The sequence below is a fragment of the Netta rufina genome, assembly GCF_964035555.1.
Source record: "Netta rufina genome assembly, chromosome: 2".
Taxonomy (NCBI): domain Eukaryota; kingdom Metazoa; phylum Chordata; class Aves; order Anseriformes; family Anatidae; genus Netta; species Netta rufina.
In genome coordinates, this window is record NC_140124.1 from 156,324,913 (window position 1) to 156,349,089 (window position 24,177).

Here is a 24,177-nt window from a genome sequence, read left to right on the forward strand (position 1 = left end):
AGCCTGGGACCTCTAAATCTTTTAGAGGAGTGAAATAGTGATATTACAACTTTGCATTATCTTTCACACAGAAGATCGCAGCAGTGATTGGTAATCTGAGCTCCGTTATCTTAGGAGAGGAGCTTCCCACAACAACGGGAGAAAAAATGCAATCACAAATTAACCATTGCTTGCCCTTCCCTCTCACTCAAATGCTGGGCACATTTTATACTACTGCCTTTAAGTCCTAAACAAAGGCCACTTTCAGGGGGATATTTTCCATCCTTCCTGCATGCAGCTCGAACACAGGCAAATACAGAAATGCATTCAGCATTTTCTTCGAGTTATGTAAATGTGATTACTCTGCACCAATGTAGCATGAGAAGAAGCAGCATGCAAAAATTAGCATAAAGGGAAGGACTGAAGTACATTTTTATTTAAATTAATTAGAATGTCTCATGTTTTGCTGTCTTCACTCTTGATCAAGTTGTTTACTTTTGAATGATGTGGGTCTGAAATTGAGCAAGAAAATCACCATTTCTACCCGCTTCCTGCTATGGAGTCTGCAAGAAATTACTAGTTTTAGGGAAAATGTAAAAACAGAAACTATTTTGCTGATTCGCTTTTCAGCATTTATAAATTCAATCATTCAAGTCTCTGCAGTCATGAAGGCTAAGAAAATCCATTTAGTTTCCTGGAACTAGAAGAGACTTACTAACAGAGTACCCAGTTCATACCTCCTACTGTTTCTTTCTTTATTTTTCCTTCAAGACTTTATTACTCCACCAAATTCATTTTGAGCAATCCTGACCTCAGCTCCTAGGGCTGCTCTAGTTCAGAGTCGATCTCACTGCACTCAGGGTTGGAGAATTAAATGATATGTCTGTGGTAGACGAAGAAAAGGAAAATAAACCAGAGGCCTGAGGTTTAGCTCTCTGATATCCAACGTGCTTTTAACAAGCACCATGTATTTTCACCCCGAGGTGAAGACCAAATTTAGGAAGAATGCCCTTCCCACCAGGCTCAGGTGGTGGGGGTGACACCGAGCACAGCCTTAGGTCAGATAATTTGCCCATGGAAAGCGTCAGCTTCTACAGCAAATTTCAGTTTATCACAAGGGCTACATTTGTCATGTATTTTCACTGTGAATAATTCTTGCAGATGCCCCATAAGCGAGAGAATGAGTAGTTCGTCCTATTCCTATTTCCAGTACTTTTCCTTCCTTTCCCTTGATTCGAGAACTTTATCTGCTATGCAAATAGATGGTCCTGTGGCAATGTGAGTGAAGCGAAACAGCAGCAGTGAAAAGAGGTATAAATTCCCCCTCTCTGCCACCTAACATCCTTTTATTTTCAAGCCCATTTAATTGAATGATGAAAGTCTGATCACAAATATCTAAACCCATCCTTCCTGAAGCCAGCTGCCTGTACTATCAGCAGCTTCAGGTGTCATCTCCACATATGCAAAGCAAGCAGATAAACATTCCTTTAGGACTGTCTTGAAGAAGAGCATTCACCGGTATTTTTACGGCATCGCATCACATTTCTAAAGCTGTTCCTGCCCTTTCCTAGCTGTCTGAATTATACTCTCATCATTCTCTGGCTCTGCACAGCTCTGCTGCTGGCACTGTGTTTTGGCTGGCACTGCTGGCTGAGAGCTGTACTGTACGTCGTCCCTGGATCCTGATGCTAGGCAGAAAACTCCCCTGCTCGCAGCTCCATCGCTGAGCAGCTGAAGCACCTAACATTTCTGCAAAGGGACCACGCTTGCAAGAGCTTGCAGACACATCACAACTGCCTAGAAGGGACCGTGTTGTTTCTGCCTCCCGGTGTATGTGCCACGCAGCTGGAGAGCAGGTTCCTGCTAGAAAGGCAAACCAGAAGGCGAATGAGTCACTGGCTCACTCGTTAACACCTGTCTAGGGCAAAAAAATAAAAAAGTGAGAAGCCTTTTCCTGGGTTCACATGGAGGCGAGAGCCAAATTCAGCTTGGTTTCCTGCGGCAGAGACAACCCCTAGCACGGGCACAGTGCCACCCTGTAGAGCAGAGCAGGAGAAAAGTAGGAAGATGCTGGAAACGTAAAGTACGTCTTTTTCTTTCACGAAATTCACTGGTTTACACGGAAGGTATGAAAATGGGTGCATTTACTGAATCCTAATAGCTGTTACGCAGAATGGAGCATTTGGATTTGTATGTTAGTGGCAAAACCAGAGTATATTTCTATGCCATGCACTTTGAAGGAAAGCCACTCCTGTTAATCCTCATCGCCTTCTGCTTTTTGGAGTTCTCAGTTACTCTTTTTCAGAAACACAACCGATTCCCACAAAACAAACTGCTTTGACTGCAATCTTTTAATCTCATTTCACTACTGGTGTTTTCTAGGGTTTCAGTGGACTGCTACAGCCCTGGCACTGTCTGCATTCACAATACTTCAGCTACTGCCCAAAAACCTGACCTGAAATGAGGACAAAAGCCAGAGGCAGCTTTTCACTGCTTGTCTGAAGGAGCTTTGCTGAGCATCTGTTGAGATCAGTGGTCAGCTGCTGGGCTGGGGAGACTAGGCAAGGGTCCTGCCTCTTTGTAAGAGTGAGGTCCACCTTTGGGGGAGAGGAGGAGGAAAGCTGGGGGCTGAGCTTGGAGTAGCAGGATGGGACAAGGCTTCTTCATCCAACCACAGCTCCTGGAACCACCCACGGAAGAGCCCCCGCTCAAATTATGCCAGCATTATCCTGGGAAAGCAGCAAGATGCTGCAGCACAGAAATGACTAGCTCTGGGACAACAGCACTGCCTCTGCAGGCAAACATAACCTATTTTCACTTACAGGCTTTTCTCAGCCTTCTACAGTTGGGAATTACTATCCACCAGATTTCACCATAAGCAAAAATGAGGCATCGAGACTCAAACAGTCTGTCTTCTACAGCAAAGGATGCTCAGCCCTTTGGTCCACCTCACACAGAATTATTTTAATACTAACTCTGAACAAAGCAGGGCAGTACTACAGGCTGGAAACCTGAAAGCATAAAGTCAATGTGATTTACTCAAAATGATCCAGCAAAAGTCAGAGCCAAGCAGAGTCCATCTGAGTAATTAACTGATGACTCCCATAACGTTTTTCCAGCTGAGAAAGAAACCTCTAAATAGAAAGCAAATCAAGTCCCTCAAGTCACAAGGGGCAAGCACTGAGCTCTGCTCTCTGGGGACAGTGACAGGACCCGAGGGAACGGCATGGAGCTGGGACAGGGGGGGGTCAGGCTGGGGGTTAGGGAAAGGTTCTGCACCCAGAGGTGGTCGGGCACTGGGACAGGCTGCCCAGGGCAGTGGTGTTAGCACCAAGGCTGACAGAGTTCAAGAAGCATTTGGACAACACTCTCAGATATAAGGTCTGTTTTTTGTGTGGTCCTGTGTGGAGTGAGGGGTTGGACTCAATGATCCTTGTGGGTCCCTTCCAACTCAGGATATCCTATGATTCTATGACCAGAAACTGAAGAGATCAAAAACATCTTGAATAAATCTAGATTTAATAAAGCAAGGATGCTGTGAAGATGACAGAGGAACTCATTACTGACAAACACTAGGTAAATATTTTGTGGTATTTCTAAACATAAGTAGTGCTGAACATGGTAAAATTTGCCTGACTTTTTTCTAGGGTCTTTTTTTTAGATTATGTAATAAAGGAGAAAATCCAGGCAAGTGATTCAGGCAAGTATTTTAGTGAATGTCCCTTATCCTCCATCAGTTATAGAAGTGACCTTTAGGCAGGTGGATGGACTTTTCTCCACTTGTTTTGCTAGAAAACAGCTTGGGAGCAATGACAAGATCCATCCTGTTGGCAAAGCCATGAAGGCAGTCCCAACACTACTTGAGCTGGTTGTGCCTTCAAGTCCACTCAGCTGGATCTGGAAAAGCACATCAGTCTGTGTTGAACCTATAGAGGTTCTGCTGTTCCTCTTGGGTCAAGAAAATGACCAAGACAAGGAAAACACAGTCCTTATAGGCTTCTCCTTAAGTCTTATGTCTCTTTTAAGTAACATATTTGCTCAAGCTAGAAAGGGATATGCTGAAAGTGTATAACCTAACAAACAGAAATTCATTTTATTGTCTCCTCATCCTACAAAACCTGATTTATTTTGCTTTTTGCTTCAAATATGATATGTTCCAGGTCATGGGACACAATCATCCTCTTGGGAGGAAAGGAGATACTTGGAAATTTGCATTGGATTCTAGTAGTTGGGTTCTTAAGTGTATAATCACAGCATGGCACTGCATAGCAGATCCTGTTTAGAAAAGGACTTTTGCAATCAAAAAGGCTGTGGCATTTGTTCCTAAAGAAATACATCCAGTGAAATAAAGAGCACATTTTCAACTATCGTGGTTAAGTGGTTGCTATCTAAGTGCTCTAGGAGCACTTTCTCTGTTCCCCATTAACACCACAGGGGCTCTTTCAGTGGCCATTCCTCCCATCTGTCCCAGACACACAATGCAAGAGCAGAGGAGCCTGGTTCATTCCCCTGACCAGCAGCAGTCCCTGACAAACCCAGTCTAAGCTTGCAACCCATAAATAACCTTAAAAAGGTAAGTTTGACTGAAGGGAATTAAATGCTTGCCCTGTTTTCCGTGTGCTGTGACAGCAATAAGCCACTTGGATCTGAGGACACGGTATTACTGGAAACACTTAACAACCAGTCAACTTAATTTGGAGTATGTAAGTTTCAGTTGCAAGAAAAATGAAGAGTGACAACTTGAATTACAAGTCAAATGAAGTCAGGATATTTGCTGATTTGCAGAAAAACATAAGAACAGCAACAAGAAAATTGTATCTTTCCTCAAGAATAGCAATAAAGTTATTACAGATTTAGACAACGTCTCAAGAAAGAGAAACTAATGATTTTAGGTAAATTTAGTTGTAGGTGTATATCTGTGACCAAAATGCCTGCAAAGTGAAACAATAAAAACGAGAAGTATAAACATTGCTCAAGGGAATAAAATACTCTTTCTGAATTAGTTTTTCCATGGAAAATTAAATAATAGGAATCCTGCAGTTTGCTAATTTATCCTGTATGAGTTCTACATTGGGAAAGATGAAGTGAGTTTGACCTTACAAACAAGAAATAGGAAATGCCAGCAGAGGAATGTAATGCAAGCCCACTTTATTATCCTCGTGTGCTCCATGCTGTCTCTGTGCCATACATTTGCAGAGCTGCTAACCTTTTTTAAGCTCAGCCGTTCAGTCCCACACCACACCGTTAGCATATGGGCTTCATGGAGGCTTTCATGAGGATTGAAAAAGCTACCTAAAATGTTTGCAAAACAAAACATTCAGGGAAGGGATTAAGATAAAAAATGCTGAAAGGTTTTCAGCTCAGTGCCTCCAGAATGTGACATGTAACAAAATTGCCCAAATTATGTTCATTTTTTCAGTGAACATCAGGACAATATCTTAACTGCATCAAATGCAGGAGAGGCCACAGATAAAGATTTGGATAATTTCTACCACACATTTTTATTGGAACTTTATTATTATTTATTTTACTTTTGTACTATTTGTACTATTTTGTACTGTACTATTCACTTGCCAAACTGATGCGACATAAACGATCAACACAATTGTTCCTTATTAGCTTTAGCACTAAACCTACATGTTTCTTTCCCAACATTAGGCCATTCTGACTTCTATCATTTAACTTGGTGAATAATCCACCCAGTCTTCATCTATATTTTCACCTTGAAAGTATTTATAGACTGCAAAAACATCTTTTTTTGATAATCTCTTCTAAACTACTTAATTTATCTCCCTTATTTTCTCATCTGATGCTTTATATTCTATGCTCTGTTTGGATTCTTTTTTGATCTCTATGTATATGCCAATACCCTTCCCAAGCCATTAGCTGGCAGATTTGATTGCTTGTGCCATAAAATTACGCCTGTCAGAAACTTTCGTGCAAACACCGGAGGAATTTTGTCACATGTTAGAGTGTACTCTGAAAACTGCTGCATGCGTTTTTGGTTGGTTGCTTGCTTCTCGGTAATTTTCTTAACTATTCCACCTAGTCTCCAAGGGCTCGAATCTGGATACTTTCCATTCCTACAGCAATAAAGGAGAAATGAACAGATTCTGCAAGGCTAGGACATACTCCCTCAATTAAAATCATATTTCACTCCCTGAAAGAGACCTCTGTCTCCAAAACCACACTGGAAAAAGATGCTCTTAGTGGAAAGTGGACAGCTTCCTGCTCTTGCTCTGATGGCTAGATTATAGCTCAAGCTTCGAAATACCATATGAAATAACTGCTTAGTGCCAAAATCTGGCAGCCCCATGCCCACAGATCCAACCAGCAGCAAGGGTGAGCATGTATTTGCAGTGGACACACATGCATACAACACATACAAACAACTGGCCATATGTATCCACACCGACAGACACATCTTCACCCACCCAAACACAAATGGCACCAACAGCCTCATCCCGCTGCCCTCTGTGGCTGACCAGGAGAAGGCAGGGTATTGCTCAGGCTTTCCTACATGCTCCTACATGTTCTTTTGTATGCATGAACACAAGCTTTTTGTTACATAACCTAAGACATCACACTGCACAAGATGCTCCTTGCTAACAGATACAAGTGTGTGCACAGCATCATGCACATACCCACCAGCTCTGTCCTCTCTTTTTGTCCAAGGATCCATGAACATATAGGGGAGAAAGATACCACAGGGAACCACAGGAAGGATATTTGTAGGGAGTTTATTTCTTCCTGCTCCTGTCTACTCAAAACAGCGTAGAGTTTTTTTTTGTTTGTTTGTTTGTTTGTTTTTGCCTTTTCTCCCCTGATTTTCCAAAGAGCTATGTGCTGCTACTGGAGCTAAGGAGTTATATGCTGCTAACAGTTACCTGAAGCTAGAAGCCAGTTTGTGCCACCAGATCAGGTCTAGAGGTATAGATGCATGTGGGATCAGTCTTAAAGTAATTTGAGATGTTTGCACAGTACATATCTATGTCTGAACTCAGCAGCCAAATTGAACTTCAAGAAATCCACATCACCAAGCTTTACATATCTGGCAAGCACTGACCTCCAAACTCCTTATTAAGACTCCCGTTATATTCAGTGGAGACACGGTCAATAAAGTCAATGGAGATTAGAGCCCTATGCTCCAGATTAAAAAGATTGACAGCTACTTAACACATAAGATTGTATCATTGACTACAAAGGGAGCCTCCAATTTTAGGCTCAGAGGTAGAGACCTAGATGGCACATGCCAAGGTTTGGCTAGATGAATCCCAACCAAGGGAGACTATGAGGAAGGAAAAAAAAAAAATAAATTATTTTGCTTCCCCCCTGACTCCAGAGAACAATCCATCCTAGTTAATTCAGATAAGTGCTTTAGGATGTGAATACATTATCTGCTGAGTGTCTATTTCTCTTCACTGGCTGTAGAAGGAATGTTGCTTCCTTCATTGGTGGAAATCTATGCTGTGGAAATATTAGCATAGATTTCTCCAACACACATGGTCTGACAACCCACTAGATTTATCTGCTGCTGGATGAAGACTAAAACAAGACTGTTCTGGGGTGTTATCTTGTCTCGATTCCATCTTCCTGGAAAAATCCTCCGTCCCCCCCCCAGCATATCTAAGAATAGAAAATGTGCTGGCAATTAATCTGAACAGCATAACTAACAAGTGACAAAAACACCACTGTTTTTCTGATGCGTAGTTTGTTTATTCATGTTTCACACAGAATGACCCTCTATCTCACCACAGAGATGCCATATGAAATGTTGAATTTCTTTTGACGTTTCCTTGAGCTGCTGGAGGCAAGCAGTATGCCCCCCACAGACGAGGTCCTTAATAGTCTTAATGATACCATGAGGATATAAAGTGATCTAAGCCATATATTCACACTGTATGAGATCACACAGCATCAAAACTTTGATAGATGCCTCTGCTATTTGCTCATCCTTAAGGAGCAATGACCCGAACATTAGCATGTCTAGTAAATTGTTCTAATGTGTGGTGAAAGGGGACTAATGGATACAGTAATTGATTGTTTGATGGATAGCTGGGGAGCCCTTTGATTATGAGTTTTTGCTACGGTCCAAGACATTTTCATTCTCCAGTTAACCCAGAGCTGATTGCTCGCATGAATTATCTCTTTCTCTGCCTGCAAATATCATTCTCTTAATAAATATTTCATAAGAAACAAACTGATGGTTGGGAGAGAGGAGAAAGCAGATGCTCGATGCTGTGTCTTTTGAAGACATTATAGAGCCTAGAGAACAGACACAGAGATTATCCATGAAATGTGCTCAAGCCAGACAAGAAGTCTTTGCTTCTCCAGGATTTAGTGTTCAGAACAAAACAAGAGGCAGGAAGAAGCCTCAAAGTCAATTTAAATCAGTCAAGGGAGGACCAGTATGACCCAAGAATGATGTACCAAAGTGGAGAAGAAGCTATTTTAAAGTTGGCTTCCTCATGAATTCCACCTTCCTCTCCTCCCATGATCCTGGCTGTGCTTTCATGTTACAAGCAGAGGCCCTGACCAAGAAAAAGAATATCAGCAAGAAAACAGACTTAAAATTTCTAGGATCTAGTGGCTGAAGGCTGAATTTTGATCTTTGTGAAGCTTATGGCAAAATTCTCATGGATCTCAATGAGTGTTTTTTGACTCTTTTTCTTCTCTTGAAAACTCCTTGAAAATTGTTTACTACCTTTATTTGCTTTCATCACATCTAATTATTTCTTTTAAATACCTGAACTAAACCTGCTTGTTTTGTTTCAGCGGGCTGCTTTTTATCATTGCACACAATTACATTTTTGAGTAATGAAGTTTACTACTCTTCTCTACAAAAAGACTACCCCATTCTCCTAAAAGACATTGTAGGAACCAGGCAAAAGAACAATCAATAGAAAATGGACTGTGTTTTGCCATTTGCACTCCCAGTCCCTGCTCAACCCCATTTGATATCCCTTCATTATAGGTTTTATTTAATTAGACCCACGATGTCGTGTGCAGCTCCTTCAAAACATCAGTCTATTAGATGGTGAGAGCCTTGAAGAAGGGACTTCATTGTTATATTTGGTTAACATATTGGGAGGACTCATACTAGTATCTGAAATGAAGTAGAAGAGGAAAAAGCCCTCAATGAGTTTGTACTAAAACTTAAAAAATCATCCACAGTCAAGGACTGTTGGCTTTCTTCATATTTCAAAATAGAAAAGACAGCAATGTACATGGAACATGCTTTTAGCCTCCATTGGCTCAGTCGAGGAGAAGAACTTGATAAACGAAAGCTTTAGCCAGAAGTAGTTTGCTACTACACAGAAAGGAGTCACTATACAAGCTAATCCCAATTTGTTTCAGAGCTGCACACTTAATATGCTGAGAACTGCCACACTTTTTAAATCTGCTTTCGTTGAAAAATTGTTGATGAGCAAAATAAATAATGTTCACTATTACTCTCCACCCTGTGAATGTTCCCTGGGTGCTGAGATACTCTTATCTTGTTTTCCTAGCTGTTCCTTCAGCATATTTATATTGTTAGTCTCACAGTAGGTTTCATTATGTCAATAAGCACAATTTAAACATTAATAGTATGGCTATGGGCAGAAATGTAACTGATCGTATCACATGCTATAAACCGGGGAACACATGGCAAGGAATTGGCTTCAACACTCTTTGCTATCAATTCTTCACCAAAATTTCTACGGAGGGGAATGAGTAAGAGATGGGGGAGGAGGAGAGACGGTAACGGTAAAGAGGCAGAACTAGCTGAAAACATTCCTCCTGCCTTCTGGAAAGGAAACTTTTTTGCCACAGTAAGTGGCAATAGAGAAAGTGGCAAAAGTGGTAATAGAAAAAAATGGTGAAAAGAAAATCATTGAAAAAACACTCTTTAAAGGTAAATCCTAAATTGTCTGCTGATCTGTGATTAGAACAAGTGAGGAAACTGTTGACAGATTTAATGCTGGACATTTATTTTCCATGCCCAGTTGTGGATGCTGACTAAGTCCATAATATCACCATGTACTTTAACATAATTGTTAGGTTTCACACTGACTTTCTCCCTTGAAAGTACTCTATGTACCACTGAAACTGCCTGTGGAGGGTGGTGACACTTCCAATCAGTAGAGGCACAGGGATCTGGCTCAATGTTTTTAAATGCCTCACAGGTTTACTATATCTTTCTTCTGGGGTCCTTGCATTTCCTTCCACCATCCATGCTTTTACCCGTGGTGCTGCTTAGCTCAAACACAGTTGTGCTAATATACCAAAGGCACTTATCCAATTCATACCTTTGGAAAAAAAAAAAAAAATCTTCTTGTGTTATATTTGGAAAATGGAAAGGGGTGAGACCAGCCGGATGCTGACTTACCTCTAAGTCCTTGAAACACATCCTAAGTCAGACTCTCAAGGACGTTGACATATGGGTTAATTTTTCAGGAAACTACATTTGCCTGAGTTTTGCTAAAGTTTTACAATGTTCTGAGCATTAGGCACCACCCATCACCCCAGATTATTTTTCAAAGAGAAGTCATGATGATTCTGTTGTCCTTGACAAACATCGTCATTGATAACCATATCCTGCTAACCAAGATTTGCCTATTGGATTGGAGTGACAATGGTGGTATTCTCCTCCAGTCTCACCTTATCATGCTGTAGCAGTGCCCAGTCCAGCACTCCTCAGAATGTGTCAGCATTCTCAAAAAGAAATTCAAGTCCTTCCACCCCAACTTGCTCTAAATATGCCTCACAGGTCTCATGAGTAATGTACCTACACAAAGAGATCTCAGAAAATGCATGGATTGTGCAGGAACATAAATTTTGACTGAACAAGTGATGAATAAAATGCAGAGCAACATCCTCAGATTTTGGGCAAAGAATATATAATCATTCAGTGGTGTTTGCGAAACATGTCAGGCTCTGTCAGGAAGAAGGGTTATAAATAAGTGTGAGGTAGATACTTAATAATGCTATTTCATATCTATGCAATAATGAATTTTAATTATTTCTTTGGGTTTCTTTCTTCTTTTACTGTAACAGATGAGTCAAGCCCAGATGTGTAATGAAACTGATACTGGCATCACAGCATTTTCTTTAGAGGTGGCTGAAAGAGCTCTACAGATCAGCTGCCAAATCATTTCTTCTCCTGTGGGGTTTCCTTCATGCATCTCACCCAGAATTTAATTTCTCCACATATGGCATGAGTGAATCACGGTGCAAGGAATTTTCCTGATGTAAAAGGTTTTGCAGACAAGCGGTCCTCTAGCATCGCTTGTTCTGCAATGAAGCCAAAGTCCTCTTTGTCATATTTGGAGGAGCGACCTGCCAAGAGGAGCCACTTGGCATGGTATGTAAAGAACTCCATGTATATCTTTGCATTCAGAACATATGGAAGCTAATTTACAGCTTATCAGTAACCTTCTCACCAAATAGTTGTGCCAGAGAACAAGGAGATTGACTTGTTCCCTGCTGAGACGCTGGGAATTAATGGAGGATATCAAAAGGAAAATTCAGAGCCGCTGAATGTAATGATGTTGGATAAATATGAAATACCTCACTCATTCATTGACTCATTCATACTCTTCAGTAGAAATTCAGTGGAATGAACTGAGCAATGCAGCTCATCACTCCTTTTGTAAAATCCCTTCCTGTCAATGCCTTTTATGATTACATAACATTTATGAAGAAGCCATAGGAGACGGACCTCACTGTAAGAGTTTCATTCCCCTTCCCATCTTTCCTACTCTGTAAGCAGGGCCAATGACACTACTGAGAACAGGAGGGGATGTTCCTCAAATCCCCACACCACAAAGACACTATATCCAGAAGTTCTTGATTTAACTCTGCATGTCTACTCCCAATCCCTTACCTAGTACTCCAATACTCAACAGTGGTTAAACAAACCCATGGAACATGTACTCCTCAGACTCCTTACATATCAAAAGTATGCACCTTCAGACCCGCCAATCCCCATTTCCTTCTGAGTATCCCAAATAAAAAAAAAAAAAACAAAACAACACAACAAAACAAAACTGATAACTCATGGCATAGGATAGGCTGGGAACAAATACTTTGTGTTTACTGCAATGACAAAGTCAAATCCCTTAGGCTCAATATAACCTGTTCTATGACCTACACTCTTCATCTTACCTCTGCCTTTTCTGTAAAACAGGGATGGGTTCTTTCCCCAGTAGAGCTGAAATATCTTAAATTGCAAAGTGCTTCAGACCTTCAGAAATATTTACTAAAAAATCAGCATTGAAGAATTTCCCAGCTCATCTCCTCCTGTTTCACATCAATTAAGTTTATGCACAATCATTTGTGCATAAACAAAGAAGCCTAATAAAACATTAAAAAAAAAAAGTAACAACAACAACCAAAGCAAACAAAGAAAAACACAAACTCCTTTACTATGCTTCTTTGACTTGTTCTTTTCTTTGGATGACTACCTTATATTTTATAATTATTTCCAGACTTTTACAGCTGTAGGCAGGGGACGAAGCACCACTGGTGAGTTGTGAGATTCAAGATTGCAGAAGGAGAAAATCAAGATGGCCAAAGGGCAATTAAAGGGATTTTGTGTGAACTTAGGTCTCTACAGGGGGCAATGCCTGAAGTCTTGGAAGCAATACTAGGAAGAGAAAAAGGTTTTATAGTGATGGATATCATCAAGAGCAACGACAAAAATAATAAATAAATAAATAAATAAATAAATAAATAAATAAATAAATAAAGCATCTCAAAAGAAGCAGCTTTAGTGCAGGACAAGAACACAAATGAAATCCTACGTGGAACAGATGCAAATTTGTAAAATTACAATATGAGGGACAAAGCATATAAAAGAAAAAGGAAAAAAAAATGCCTATCCCAAACTGAACATTTTAAAGCAAAAAGAAAGAGTTCTCTCCTTCCTCTTGAACAGTGCATCATCCTTCCCTTTGCTTGTCCATAAAACCCCTTCTCTTGCCTTTTTTTTTTTTTTTTTTTTCTCCTAGCCCATGCTTGTCTGACAGCTCCAACCAGGCAAGCATCCAGAACGTGCACACCACCATGAAAACCCCTTGATATCCCCATTACCTCGTACTCACACAGCTGAGCTGAGGTTTATTGTTAATTTAAATCGTTTGGAACCTGTTAAATTCACAGATCAGCACAACTCCATACTGCACCCACTGTCAATGTGCTTCCCTCTCTCCCATCACTTCAGCACATGCTCTTGGCCCCTAACTCACCCCACCTCCGTGCAGATTTTATCCCATCTCAGTGCTAAGCAACAACAAACATTGATGGTTTGTCAAGCCTTCTCTACTGCTGCTCTCATCCGAGCACACTAAAACAAGGCTCCTGTATCTGATTTGGGGAATCCTGTGCCAGCAGATGGCACTCCGGAATGTGCAGCATCTGCAGCTTCCCCAGCAACTCCTGGAAAAGGCTTTTTTTTCTGTACCCAGTTCATCACTGATGCTTTTAATTGTGTTTGAATATCGGGGTCATCGAGGCAGCTCACACACTGTGGCCATCAGACTTCCTGGTCCTGGGCTTCCAGAAGAGGTCAGTATGTCACCCTGCATACAAAGCCAAATTCCCACTCTCTTTCCTCAAATCACCTCACCAATTACCAACTGCTGGGCACAGAAAGGGAGAAAACACCAAAACACCTTAACACCTTCCTCACTTACCAGAAATCAGTTGTGCTTGCAAGCAGGTGCTTTACTTTTTTTTTCTTTTTTTTTTATTTTTTTAATTGGTTTTGTTTTTTTTGTTTGTTGGCGTCTTGTTTATTTTTTTTTTCTTGAGCTAAATTTCTGTTTCTCATCATGCCAGTATTAACCTCTTCATGAAAAAGTATTCCCATACAGAAAAAATGTAAAGGGGACGTGGAAGTGTGCAAGGTCACAGACATCCAGGAGCTTAGAGTCTGAGTGAAGGTGGAAGACAATACTGGAGCTCTTCATTTTAAACAAATGAAATGAGGGACGCAAACCATAACTGATAACGTGTTGCACAGATTGGAAGCAAGATCTTCACCTTATCCCCATGGAAAGCCAAGTCCATGGAAATAAGTGTTTTTGTCCTATTTCCCGACAGTTTCTCTATGCAGAGGAATAAACCCTATAGGCTTCCCCACCTCTAAGTCTCCATACAGGAGGGAGTTGAGAAACGCATCACACCTCTTATCCTTGAGTTCTGCTTTGGGAAATTGCACAAGTTGGAGCAGGAGGATGGCTCTGCTTTGCTCAGTGTCTGAACTTATCACAGTCCAGGTGTCTGTTATCACAGAATTATAGAATATCCCGAGCTGGAAGGGACTCGCAAGATTCGTGGGGCCCAATTAATCTTTTCAAGGCTCCTACCCATCACTTGAATATAAATAATAATAATTATAATAAGCATAAATGCCTGCTTAATGCTCATCCCAGCACACTGCATGGTAACACAGCTTTAACTAAGGTGGGATTAACAAATGGGATGCTGCAAAGTTTTGCTGTGTTTTACCGCAGGGGGCACAGTAAGAAGCATTTTTGGCAGCTCGCTGTTGGAATGAGGAACTGCCTCTTTGAACACCCCCAGGAGGCGAATGCCCTGTGCTGGCTTGGCTGCATCGCTCCCCCTGGGATCCATCCACAAGCAGGAGGAATCGCAGGGGTGATGCTGAGCGGGTACCAGCCCCATGACACTGATTTGTTCCTGACAGTACCAGTGCTGAGAAACGCTCAGGGTTTAGTCTCTTCATTCCCATCTATGCATATGTGAGCATGTCCTGGGAGCTTTCAGCAGGCTTCACCTGCAGCACGTGCTGGGAACCATCTCAGTTCAGAGCTGGGACAGTCACACACAGCTGGAGAAGCCTCTTTAACTTAAGGGAATTATCTGCTGCCCAGGCGCCTTCTCAAATTGGAGGGAGAGTTATAAGGGAGAACCACCGCCTGTGCTCATCTGCACGCACATTTATTTTATTTATCACACAGGCTATTGCTATCAGCTTAAAAATAACCGTTTGAAACACCATCTGCAGCACATCCCTTATCTCAAAGATCCCGCTGTACTTTATAAAGCAACTATATATAAATCCCCTCTCTGATATATGCCTAGCTTTATGATTGAATTCCAAAGGTGTTTGAGCATCTTGGGGGAATGAGAAGTGAAGATGAAACTCCACAATAAATCCAAACGTCAGCGAGAGCTTAATTTGGCAAAATAATGCAAACCTGGGTTATAGTTTTCAGCCAAGCACCAGAACGAAGCAGCAGAACAAAGAATCCTAATTAGAAGACTGGTTTTGTGTTTGCAGTAAATCAGGAATAATTGTGATCAGTCCTAAAAATCTGAGATAGCCAGGTTGTTTTACCATGCGAGGTGGATTTGGGGGCTGGTAGGTGCCCCAGTTGGGACATCACACAGCATTTCACAGACGATATATATTATAGTGGTGATAACAGCAGTGCCCTCTACATAAGAGCCAAGGGGGTTAAATAACTTTGAATCATATCGTGGACACAGTATTGGTTATTTAGACCATGAAAAGAAATCAAATGGAGCCTAGAAAGGTCACCAAGTCTTACTTTTCACCCTGGTGAGCCAAGGGTTAACCTATTTTCAAATATATTTTGTCATGGGAAAATACCATTGCCATTCACATTTAATCGTGATAAATGCAGCCATCAGAGTGGGTTTAGAAGAATACAATTTCCTTCCTCTCAATAATCCATCTCCACAGGGGGTTTTAAATGTATTAAATAACACTGCATTCACTTTGGAGCAAGGTGACACACTCAGTAAGGTTTCACATTTGTTTCTCCAGTTACTGTGTGATCTTTGCCAGGGCAAAAGTCAATTTAGACTGCTGCAGTGCAACTTCTGCAAGGTAGGGTTGAAGTGGAGGGCATGCACGAGGTCGTACAAGCATCCACATCACACCAGCAAGTGAAACTACTTTCACTTGATTACTGCGTCATCAGGCTTCTGCAAAGGAGAATGATTTTTTTATTATTATTATTTTTTAAAAAGGGAATATATAGCAGAGGAAAACAAAAAAAAACACACACACTGAACTAGAGTGAACAAAATTCAAGCTGGCAGACCAATACACGGATGAATTTTTTAATGTTACACTATCAGCATTGTGGTCCAGGTGTCCTACAGACCCAGCCTACATGCACCACCTCTGAGATTATGGCCTGTATTTGCCTGTGTTTGCCTTCCTCTTACAGGGCTGTCAGGATGGACCCTCACTAGCCAAGGGTGACGATGGCTTTTCCCATCTTTCTGGGCACAGCAGCCCCTTCCACAAATGAGCTGACTTTGCATGAAAGGAAAGATTGGTATTTGCAACATCCTTTAAATTTAGCACCCGGGAGGAGAAAGGAGCACTGCAACTTCCCAGGCAGCTGGCACAAGCATTGGAAGGAAAAGTACTTAAGTATTTGCAGTGCTATGTCTATGAGGAGGAATTATTCTGTTATTATTCCTATGGAGGAATAATAACATGGGTATCAGTTGAGATGTGGAGGAGAAAAGAAATAAAAGAAATGCTCTGCCTTCATCCTCTGCCCACATAAAAACCTCTGTCCTTTCTCACTTAAATTAAAATAAAATTAAAAAAAAAAAAATGGGAAAAAGGAGAACAACAAAACAAAGCAAAACAAAACAAAACAAAACAAAACAAAAAAAGAAAAAAACGGAAAACCCAGTTAATGAGTACAAAACTTTTTGGTCAGGTGCAGATATAGGCAGCTGCAGTTTTTAGCTAAATCAGCAGAAGCTGGCAAGCAATGCAGGCTTATGCCACGAAAGGAGCTTGACAGCTGATTGCTAGGGAAAATCCACAGTGCTGAGGTTGCTGGGGAGATTTCAGAAATGGCAGCTTGGGATGGATTTGGTCTTTTCTTATTTTTCTCCTTCCACAAAATAAGGTGCTATGGGTTCTTAGAAGACTATTTTTTTGTTCACTTAATTTGTTTGTTTGCAAATACCCTCCTTTTAGTGGGATTTGGAGCTTTTCTTGTTCATTTTTACACGCAGTACTGAAGCCCGCTGCCCCACCAAACGTGTGCGCATCTGCAGGCAGCATGAGGAACATGGGCACTTGTCCAAGGGCTTCATCGCAAGCAAGCATGGAGGGAGGATTCTTCATTTTAACTCCCACAGTTGCAAGATGCTGTGTCCCTGATGTGTCAGAGAGGGAGTTTAGTGGTTAGTCAGTCAAGTACTGTCTCGATAAAGCCCACTGGCATCTTCATTGGGAACATAGGGACCATGGGAAAAAAAAATGATTTGAATATCTTTCAGCCCACTTATTAAATTCTTCTATCAGAGGAAGATATATATATATATAATATTGTTTAGGAAAAATGCTTTAATAATTGCCTTAAAAAAATGCCCACGCATAAATAAAGTTGAGAAAAAATAGCCAAGTGATTTAACTGCTCCTTATTGACAGCCCTAAGAAGAGGAGTGGGCTGATTAGAATATGGCTCTTAATGGATGTACACTCATCTAAAACAAAGTTGATGTTATTGAAATAACACCTTTTACAGAAGTAGCTGCATTCAGAATGACCTTGAAAAGGCATAGCAATTACCACCACACATGGAAGATACATTATCGCCAAAGCTAAAGCTTGATTACCTAAGATATACCAGCCAGACTGGAACATTAGGATCTGGGATGAGTGCTAAGATAAGATGTTGGAGTCAATAAAATAAATGAGTAAATAAAAAGCTCCATTTGTCGGGGCAAAAGCCTTATTTTGATTGTGTAAAATTCCATTTTGCGTTTCAGAAAAATACACGCCGCAACCTCTCAAGAAGTGGAAGCCAGTTTCAGTCTGGGCTTTGGACTTCCAGCACAAAGAGCACCTATCGCATTACAAAGTCATTGTTAATTATCATTCAAAATAGCCTGCTGGCATTTGCTTAGCCTGCGAGATCCTCCGGGTGGCAAAATCCAATAGCTGAGCTTATCATCTACCATGATAAGGACCCTGCAAAAATAGAAGCCCAAGTCACTGCAGTCATTACACACACACATACATATATGCAGTTTATGCAGATATTATTGTCAAGAAATTATTCTCCCATAAAGGCAAGGATTGGATCTTGCTGCCCCAAAATGAGAATTTCTCTCTAACCACATAAAAAGAACAACTTCATAAACACAGGAAGAAAGAGAGAAAGGATGCTTCCTGTGATAAGGAAGTCCATTTAAAGCATGAATAAATTGATGCAGTTAGGAGAAAGAAGCTTGTAATGCAAATAGAGGTTTATTACCCATTTTTTTCTGCTTCTAAGAAACATAATTTACTAACCTTTGTGAAAAGGGTCAAGTAGTCTTATGGAATAAGAGACAAAGGCATCTCTTTTGGCAACTGCCATATCCCAGAGCAGTAATTATCCTTCCCTCTTCCCATGAGCGACAGGAAATGAAGAGGGGTGCCATTACACTATGAGAATTACTGTAATTTTGATTTCTAAAAATTGCCAGGAAAGTTTCCTCTTAAAAAAAAAAAAAAAGAAAAAAAAGAAAAAAAAAAGAAAAAAAAAGTCTGTTCAGATTTTTGACGTGGTTTCAATTTAAAACTCATTCCTCAGCTTTCCTTCCCCTCTCCCAGTCCTTTGGGGAAATTGGCTACAAAGTTCAAATGGTGAGAAACTCAAATTTCCCCTTCAAGAACAGAGAAGGTAAATGGCCCCGTGTGGTCACTGCGGATCCAGGAGAGATGGAGATGGTCTAAAAACATGTCACAGATGCAACGATGATGCACAATATACGCTATCCCTGCTAGATACTGCCAGGGACGGGTCCTTAGCAGCCCAAAGTTTTTTAGTGTAGACCGCTGCTGGGTTAAATATCACTTGAACTTGTTCAACCATGGGCACAATAACATATTCTTCTTTCAACGGGAAGGAGATGATGTGAGATGAAAAATAATTAAAAATAATTAAAAAGAAAGATTCTTTTCACTGCCTGTGCTCAGAGAGATTATTGGCTATCTTGTGGATTTTCTGCAGGCTATCATTTATTACTTTAATATTATGGATGATCTATTCTGTGCTTACACAGAACATTATCATATTTTATTATACCCAGCTGCTGCCCTGTGGGATGGACTCATGCCAGGAGGAAAAGGTCTATCTAGCTGTTCAACCTCTTCTACCTCTGACCAGTCTGTCCTGGACTGCTGGGGGACACACAAAATACCTTTTTACCCCAGTGGGCTCTGTGTCTGGAAGGACAAATAGATGCTTTGCACCAAGGTCACTCCAAGGGGAAGAAGGTGGCATCCAAGGGACCTCTGCCCCATACATAGGGAGGAACTGGAGACGACCATCCCTGGACTGGTGTACCACCAAACACCTCACCATCTCTGCAACAGCATTTCTCAAACATGAAAAGGGAAACAGAAGTGCTGCTTTCCAGGATTCCCCTGTGCACTCTCCTAATGAGACTTCCGAGGTCTCATTTTGGCCACCGGGTGAATATTTAAAATTGGTTTAATGGATTCAAGTGAAAGGGATTTTTGCAATTATTTGCCACAACTCACTTTCAACAATGATCATTTAGCTTTGTAAAAATTCATGTTTTTCAATACATAACACAGCTATAGAACTAAATTGATTTGTCTACACACAAATACATTCATACAAACATATATTTGATTAAGAATTTATATAACTTCAGGCTTCAAGGAATTTTGGATCAATGCCTTTCTTTTGCTTTTATAAATAAATAAACACAATTAAACATTTCTTACAGCAAACCACAATGGGCAGGAGAATAATTCTGAAGCTTCACTTTCCAATTGTTACTTATTGTACCTACTACTTGAGTCTAGGGAATTAATTATTCTCTTATTAAAGTCCATGCTACCAAACACCTTACCTCTCCCACCCACCAATGGAAGAGAGGAATTATATGGACATCCATATGGAAAAACTAGCATTCTTCAAACCTCCTATAATTTGCTGCAATAAAATAAAACATAAAATAAAAACAAAGCCCTGCAGGCGAGCTGTATTTGAATTAAGACTGGATCAGCACCAGAGTGAAGAAGTTGACCACGCAGTCTCACAAGACCCATAAATCAGGTCCTCTGAACATAGGTAGTATTTTACATTACTGTATAGAGTGGTAACTTTAATGCCGTAATATATGCGCATGCTGGTCAGGTTACAGTTGCTGTGGGAACTATAATTTTGTATGTTCTGACCAATCTGCAGCTGACAAATAATAATAAGTAATATAGTCGCCACGCTGCATTCCCTTCAGCAGGTTTCATACATCCAATTTCTCTCATATTTGACGGAGCAACAAAAGAAGACACGCATAAAGCAGCAAATATATAGGGAGCAGCTGATATGGATGTGAATTAACCATCACCCTTTTCAAGCAGTTTTCAAGAAACCTTACATGTCCCCAGCCTGAGCAAGTGTCACTGCATGAAAATGGATGTGCTTTGGGGCATGATATACATGAAAGAAACACCTTGTAAGCATCCATACCAGGCACATGCAAACAAGTGCGTGAGCCTACTTCAGAGTCAGAAGCATCTCACTAAGGAGATATTACAACACACTTTTGCTGAACCACTTTAACATGTTTTTTGCTGATGCTGCCTGACTGACACCAAATTGTTACTTGTACAGACTCCAAATGGGTAGGATTTTTACCCATTTCAATATAGAAGGGTTTGTCCTGCTCTTCCTCCAGCCTCCCTTTACTTCCAACCCCACCATCGTCTGCCTCAATGATTTTCACCCAACCTTATGTTTTCTTCCTCTGTTAAATTCTGCTCACTCCCAGAGAAGGCTTTTTCTGGAGTCATCAAATACTTTCAATATACAAAAAAAAAAAAAGTTGATTGCATCTAGGTTTATGCCAGGTGCAGGGATGGACAACAGCTATGCAGTAATTAGTTCTCTTCATCCCGTTAGCACTGGTTAATGGTTGGTATTGTCCCACACCATGTGGCATAGGCATGGCCTTGAAACTATGTGGTGATCTTGGTGAAACCAGAGCTGTTCCTACCTCTGTAGTACACTCCACTGACAGGTTGTAGCCTAACACAGTTGGTTTAAAGCACAAGAAGCAATTTGATATATATTGCATGGCAATAAATCACAGCCACATTGTGCAAAATAACCCTCCTTCCCCCCAAACTCAACCATTAAGATGACTGTTTGACATTTGTGGGATTTGACCATAATTCAAGAATATGCCATTTGTGACCACAGAAAATTCTCGTGTCCAATACTGATCACCAGTTGGCAGACACACACGCAAAAAAAAAAACATATAACATTTCTATAAAAGCATAGCTGAAAATCAACGTTTGTGCACAATCAATCCAGCAGTGCCATTGGGAATGCTTGGCAAGGGTAAAGGAATACAATAGCACTTTAGCAACTCAAAGGCCTTCAGTTCATTGACACCTAAACCCAAGCAAGTAAGAACAAGGTTTGATGATGAATCATAACTGCTTAAAATCTATCTAATAATAAAGCTCTGGTCCATTGACTTACCCTAATGGTAGGGTCTTCAGTGACATCACCACCCTCCCTTACCAAGAAGCATTAGTGTTACAAATATTTCTTACATACACATTAAAGAGGATTTGGAAAACCATGTAGTACAACAAGGTAGGGAAAAAAGAGTCATTAAAAAAGCAGCAAATCTGTTAACCACCCCGAAAAGAAAAGAGAAGAGAAGAGAAGAGAAGAGAAGAGAAGAGAAGAGAAGAGAAGAGAAGAGAAGAGAAGAGAAGAGAAGAGAAGAGAAGAGAAGAGAAGAGAAGAGAAGAGAAGAGAAGAGAAGAGAAGAGAAGAGATAAAGATGAGAGTATCAAGGGTATCAAAAATAATTAGTAAAATTAGACATACAGTTCTGTTTTTTTTGGTTGCAAGGTATCATGTACAAACACCTAAAAGCTGTTCTGTGTGTAGGACTTGAAAGGACAACCTATTCTCTGCTGGACTCATGCTACAGCTTAACTGATCTCCTGGCATCAAACCTCTCATGGAAATCTGTGGAGACGTCTTAAACTCACTCATGTTTATATGTATATACATGTGCTTGTATTGCTATGTGTATATATATATGCATATACATGCCTATATACACATGCACACATTTATACCCTTGTTACTTACTTGCACAGACACACATTTCATCATATATAAATACACACACATGAATGCATGCATGAATCTAAATATAAGCATAGAATTATACATACTCTGACAACATACAGTATTTGTTTATTGACAAACTTCCTAATATAGGGAGAAAATGAGAAAAAAAAAAGGTTATATTTGCATATGTTTATAGTTGTTAGCCACAGTTTAACGTAGATGAAGAACACAGAATACATGATTTCTCTTAAAACTGAGGACAGAGCTTTGATAAAAAAACATTTCACCTCCTTTGACAAAATTACACTTGGAGTGTGATTTCACTTAGCCTAGGAGCCCAGCTCCCAGGGTAGTGGGTACAGGACTGTTTTGTTGAATTTCAGAGTAGACAAAACCCCCAGAAAGACCAGAAAAATAGTTCCATGAGACACACACGAACTTGCCTGTTTGCTACTTCTCTGCCCAGTAGGAAGCAAAGCTTTGGATTTCTCTGCTATTTTCTGTAAAAAAGGAAAATAAAATTCAGTTCAATTAAAAAGAAACAAAGGAAAGAAAAAAGAAAAAAAAAAAGAAGGAAAATGGTTCAGAAAACAGAATACAAATATTTAGGGAAGAAATCATATGAAGTTATTTTTTCTGCTTTTTAAAGAACAAGACAAAGACAAAGCTCTTGCTGTTTAGAAAAAGAAAGGGAGTATAACTGCATGAAAAAGTTTGGTCTTGCAGGAATTAAAAGTCTTCAAAGCTTCCAGAATGACAAGGTTATCAAAACCGAAACGTATATTTAAGAAATGACAGCTAGGACGTGGATAAGTAGCAATTTACCACTCAGATTGGTTTCCTGACGCAACCGGGCATTCACAAAATGTGGTGGCTAATTTTGGCACTTCTGAATTGATGACAGTTGTGGTTTTTTTTGAAAAGCCACACGTACAGTTCAGATGGATTGTACTCATGAGCATTAAAAAAGTATGAAAAAGGTGTGTGCATAAAGGGGTGGGCTCCTTTACCTGGATCCTTCCAAACTCTCATTTAATGGGATAAAGTCATTTAAAGTCCCCATACTTGAGTTTCTGAATATTTTTTTTTAATTATTATTATTTTTTAATCATAGCCAGCAAAAGTTGGGTAATCAATCAGAGTGGTTCCAATAGAGATATGTTATTAAGTTTATGTTACCAGCCAAATTTCTCTACACCAGTATAATTCCAGCATATTCTTCCCAAACTCACTGTAGCAGTATAAGAAACCAGTGAGAGTTTGCGCAGGTTGTATTTGCACAGAACTTGATTTAATGTTCAGATTTGTTATGTGCAGGTAGCAGTGTGGGAGAGAGACGTGGTTTGAGGATGGTAAATTTAGGCTGCTACTACAGTGTTTAAAAGCAAAGCAAATGTGCACATCAGTGGAGTCTCCCAGGGTAAAGTGGGAGAGCAAGATGTGAACGGAAGAGCTGGAGTTCAGGTTTTGTTTGTTTAATTAAACAGCTTGATCTCTGTGACAGGTCCAACCCACAAGATGCATTTGGAAACTTTCTGGCAGACACATAGAGTGGCACAGCCATACAGTGGGCTAACATTTAGCATAAATATCAGCATTGCCCATACATTATCTGCAAACAGAGAAGGGGAAAGGGATGCTGTGCAACCACTTCTTGCTCTCTTATTGAGTGGAGAAATACCCAAAAATGTCATGGCTAAGCCAGGGGTACCCCTGAGCATCCACTAGATACACAGCCTGCAAAGGCACCATTTCTTGTATTTTTTTGCTGTTGTTGCAGAGCTGTTAAGCAGTCACATGCATGTGCATATTTCAATATAATGATACACTACTGGGCTGATAAAATAAAAGAGGGAGGGATTACATGTGAGCAGCTATGGAGATGAGCACTATGCAGATGTTGCACACCTCTGGGAGCCACGCTTGCTCCCACTTAGCATGATCCCAAATTCATGCACTGAAGAGGGGAAGAGAGAGCCCCTTACCTTCTGCACAGCTCCATATCTCTGGATGGCATCAGACAGCTGGTTCTTCAGCCTGTCCAGCTGAAGTCGTTCCTGCTGTATTGGGG

The 24,177-nt window shown here is 40.5% G+C and overlaps 1 protein-coding gene across 1 annotated transcript in view; it reads right to left on the reverse strand.

Annotated features, from left to right (window-relative positions):
* Positions 1-11,185: 11,185 nt before the first annotated feature.
* The window catches only part of LOC311206420 (t-SNARE domain-containing protein 1-like), a gene marked incomplete at its 3' end in the record, with an annotated part of 198,959 nt that continues 185,967 nt past the window's right edge, over positions 11,186-24,177 (reverse strand). The window contains exons 6-8 of the mRNA XM_084281701.1: positions 24,092-24,166; positions 22,550-22,606; positions 11,186-11,347 (exon numbers count right to left, since the gene is read on the reverse strand). Coding sequence (XP_084137827.1) covers positions 11,186-11,347; positions 22,550-22,606; positions 24,092-24,166 — 294 coding nt within the window. The remainder of the gene's footprint in view (positions 11,348-22,549; positions 22,607-24,091; positions 24,167-24,177) is intronic.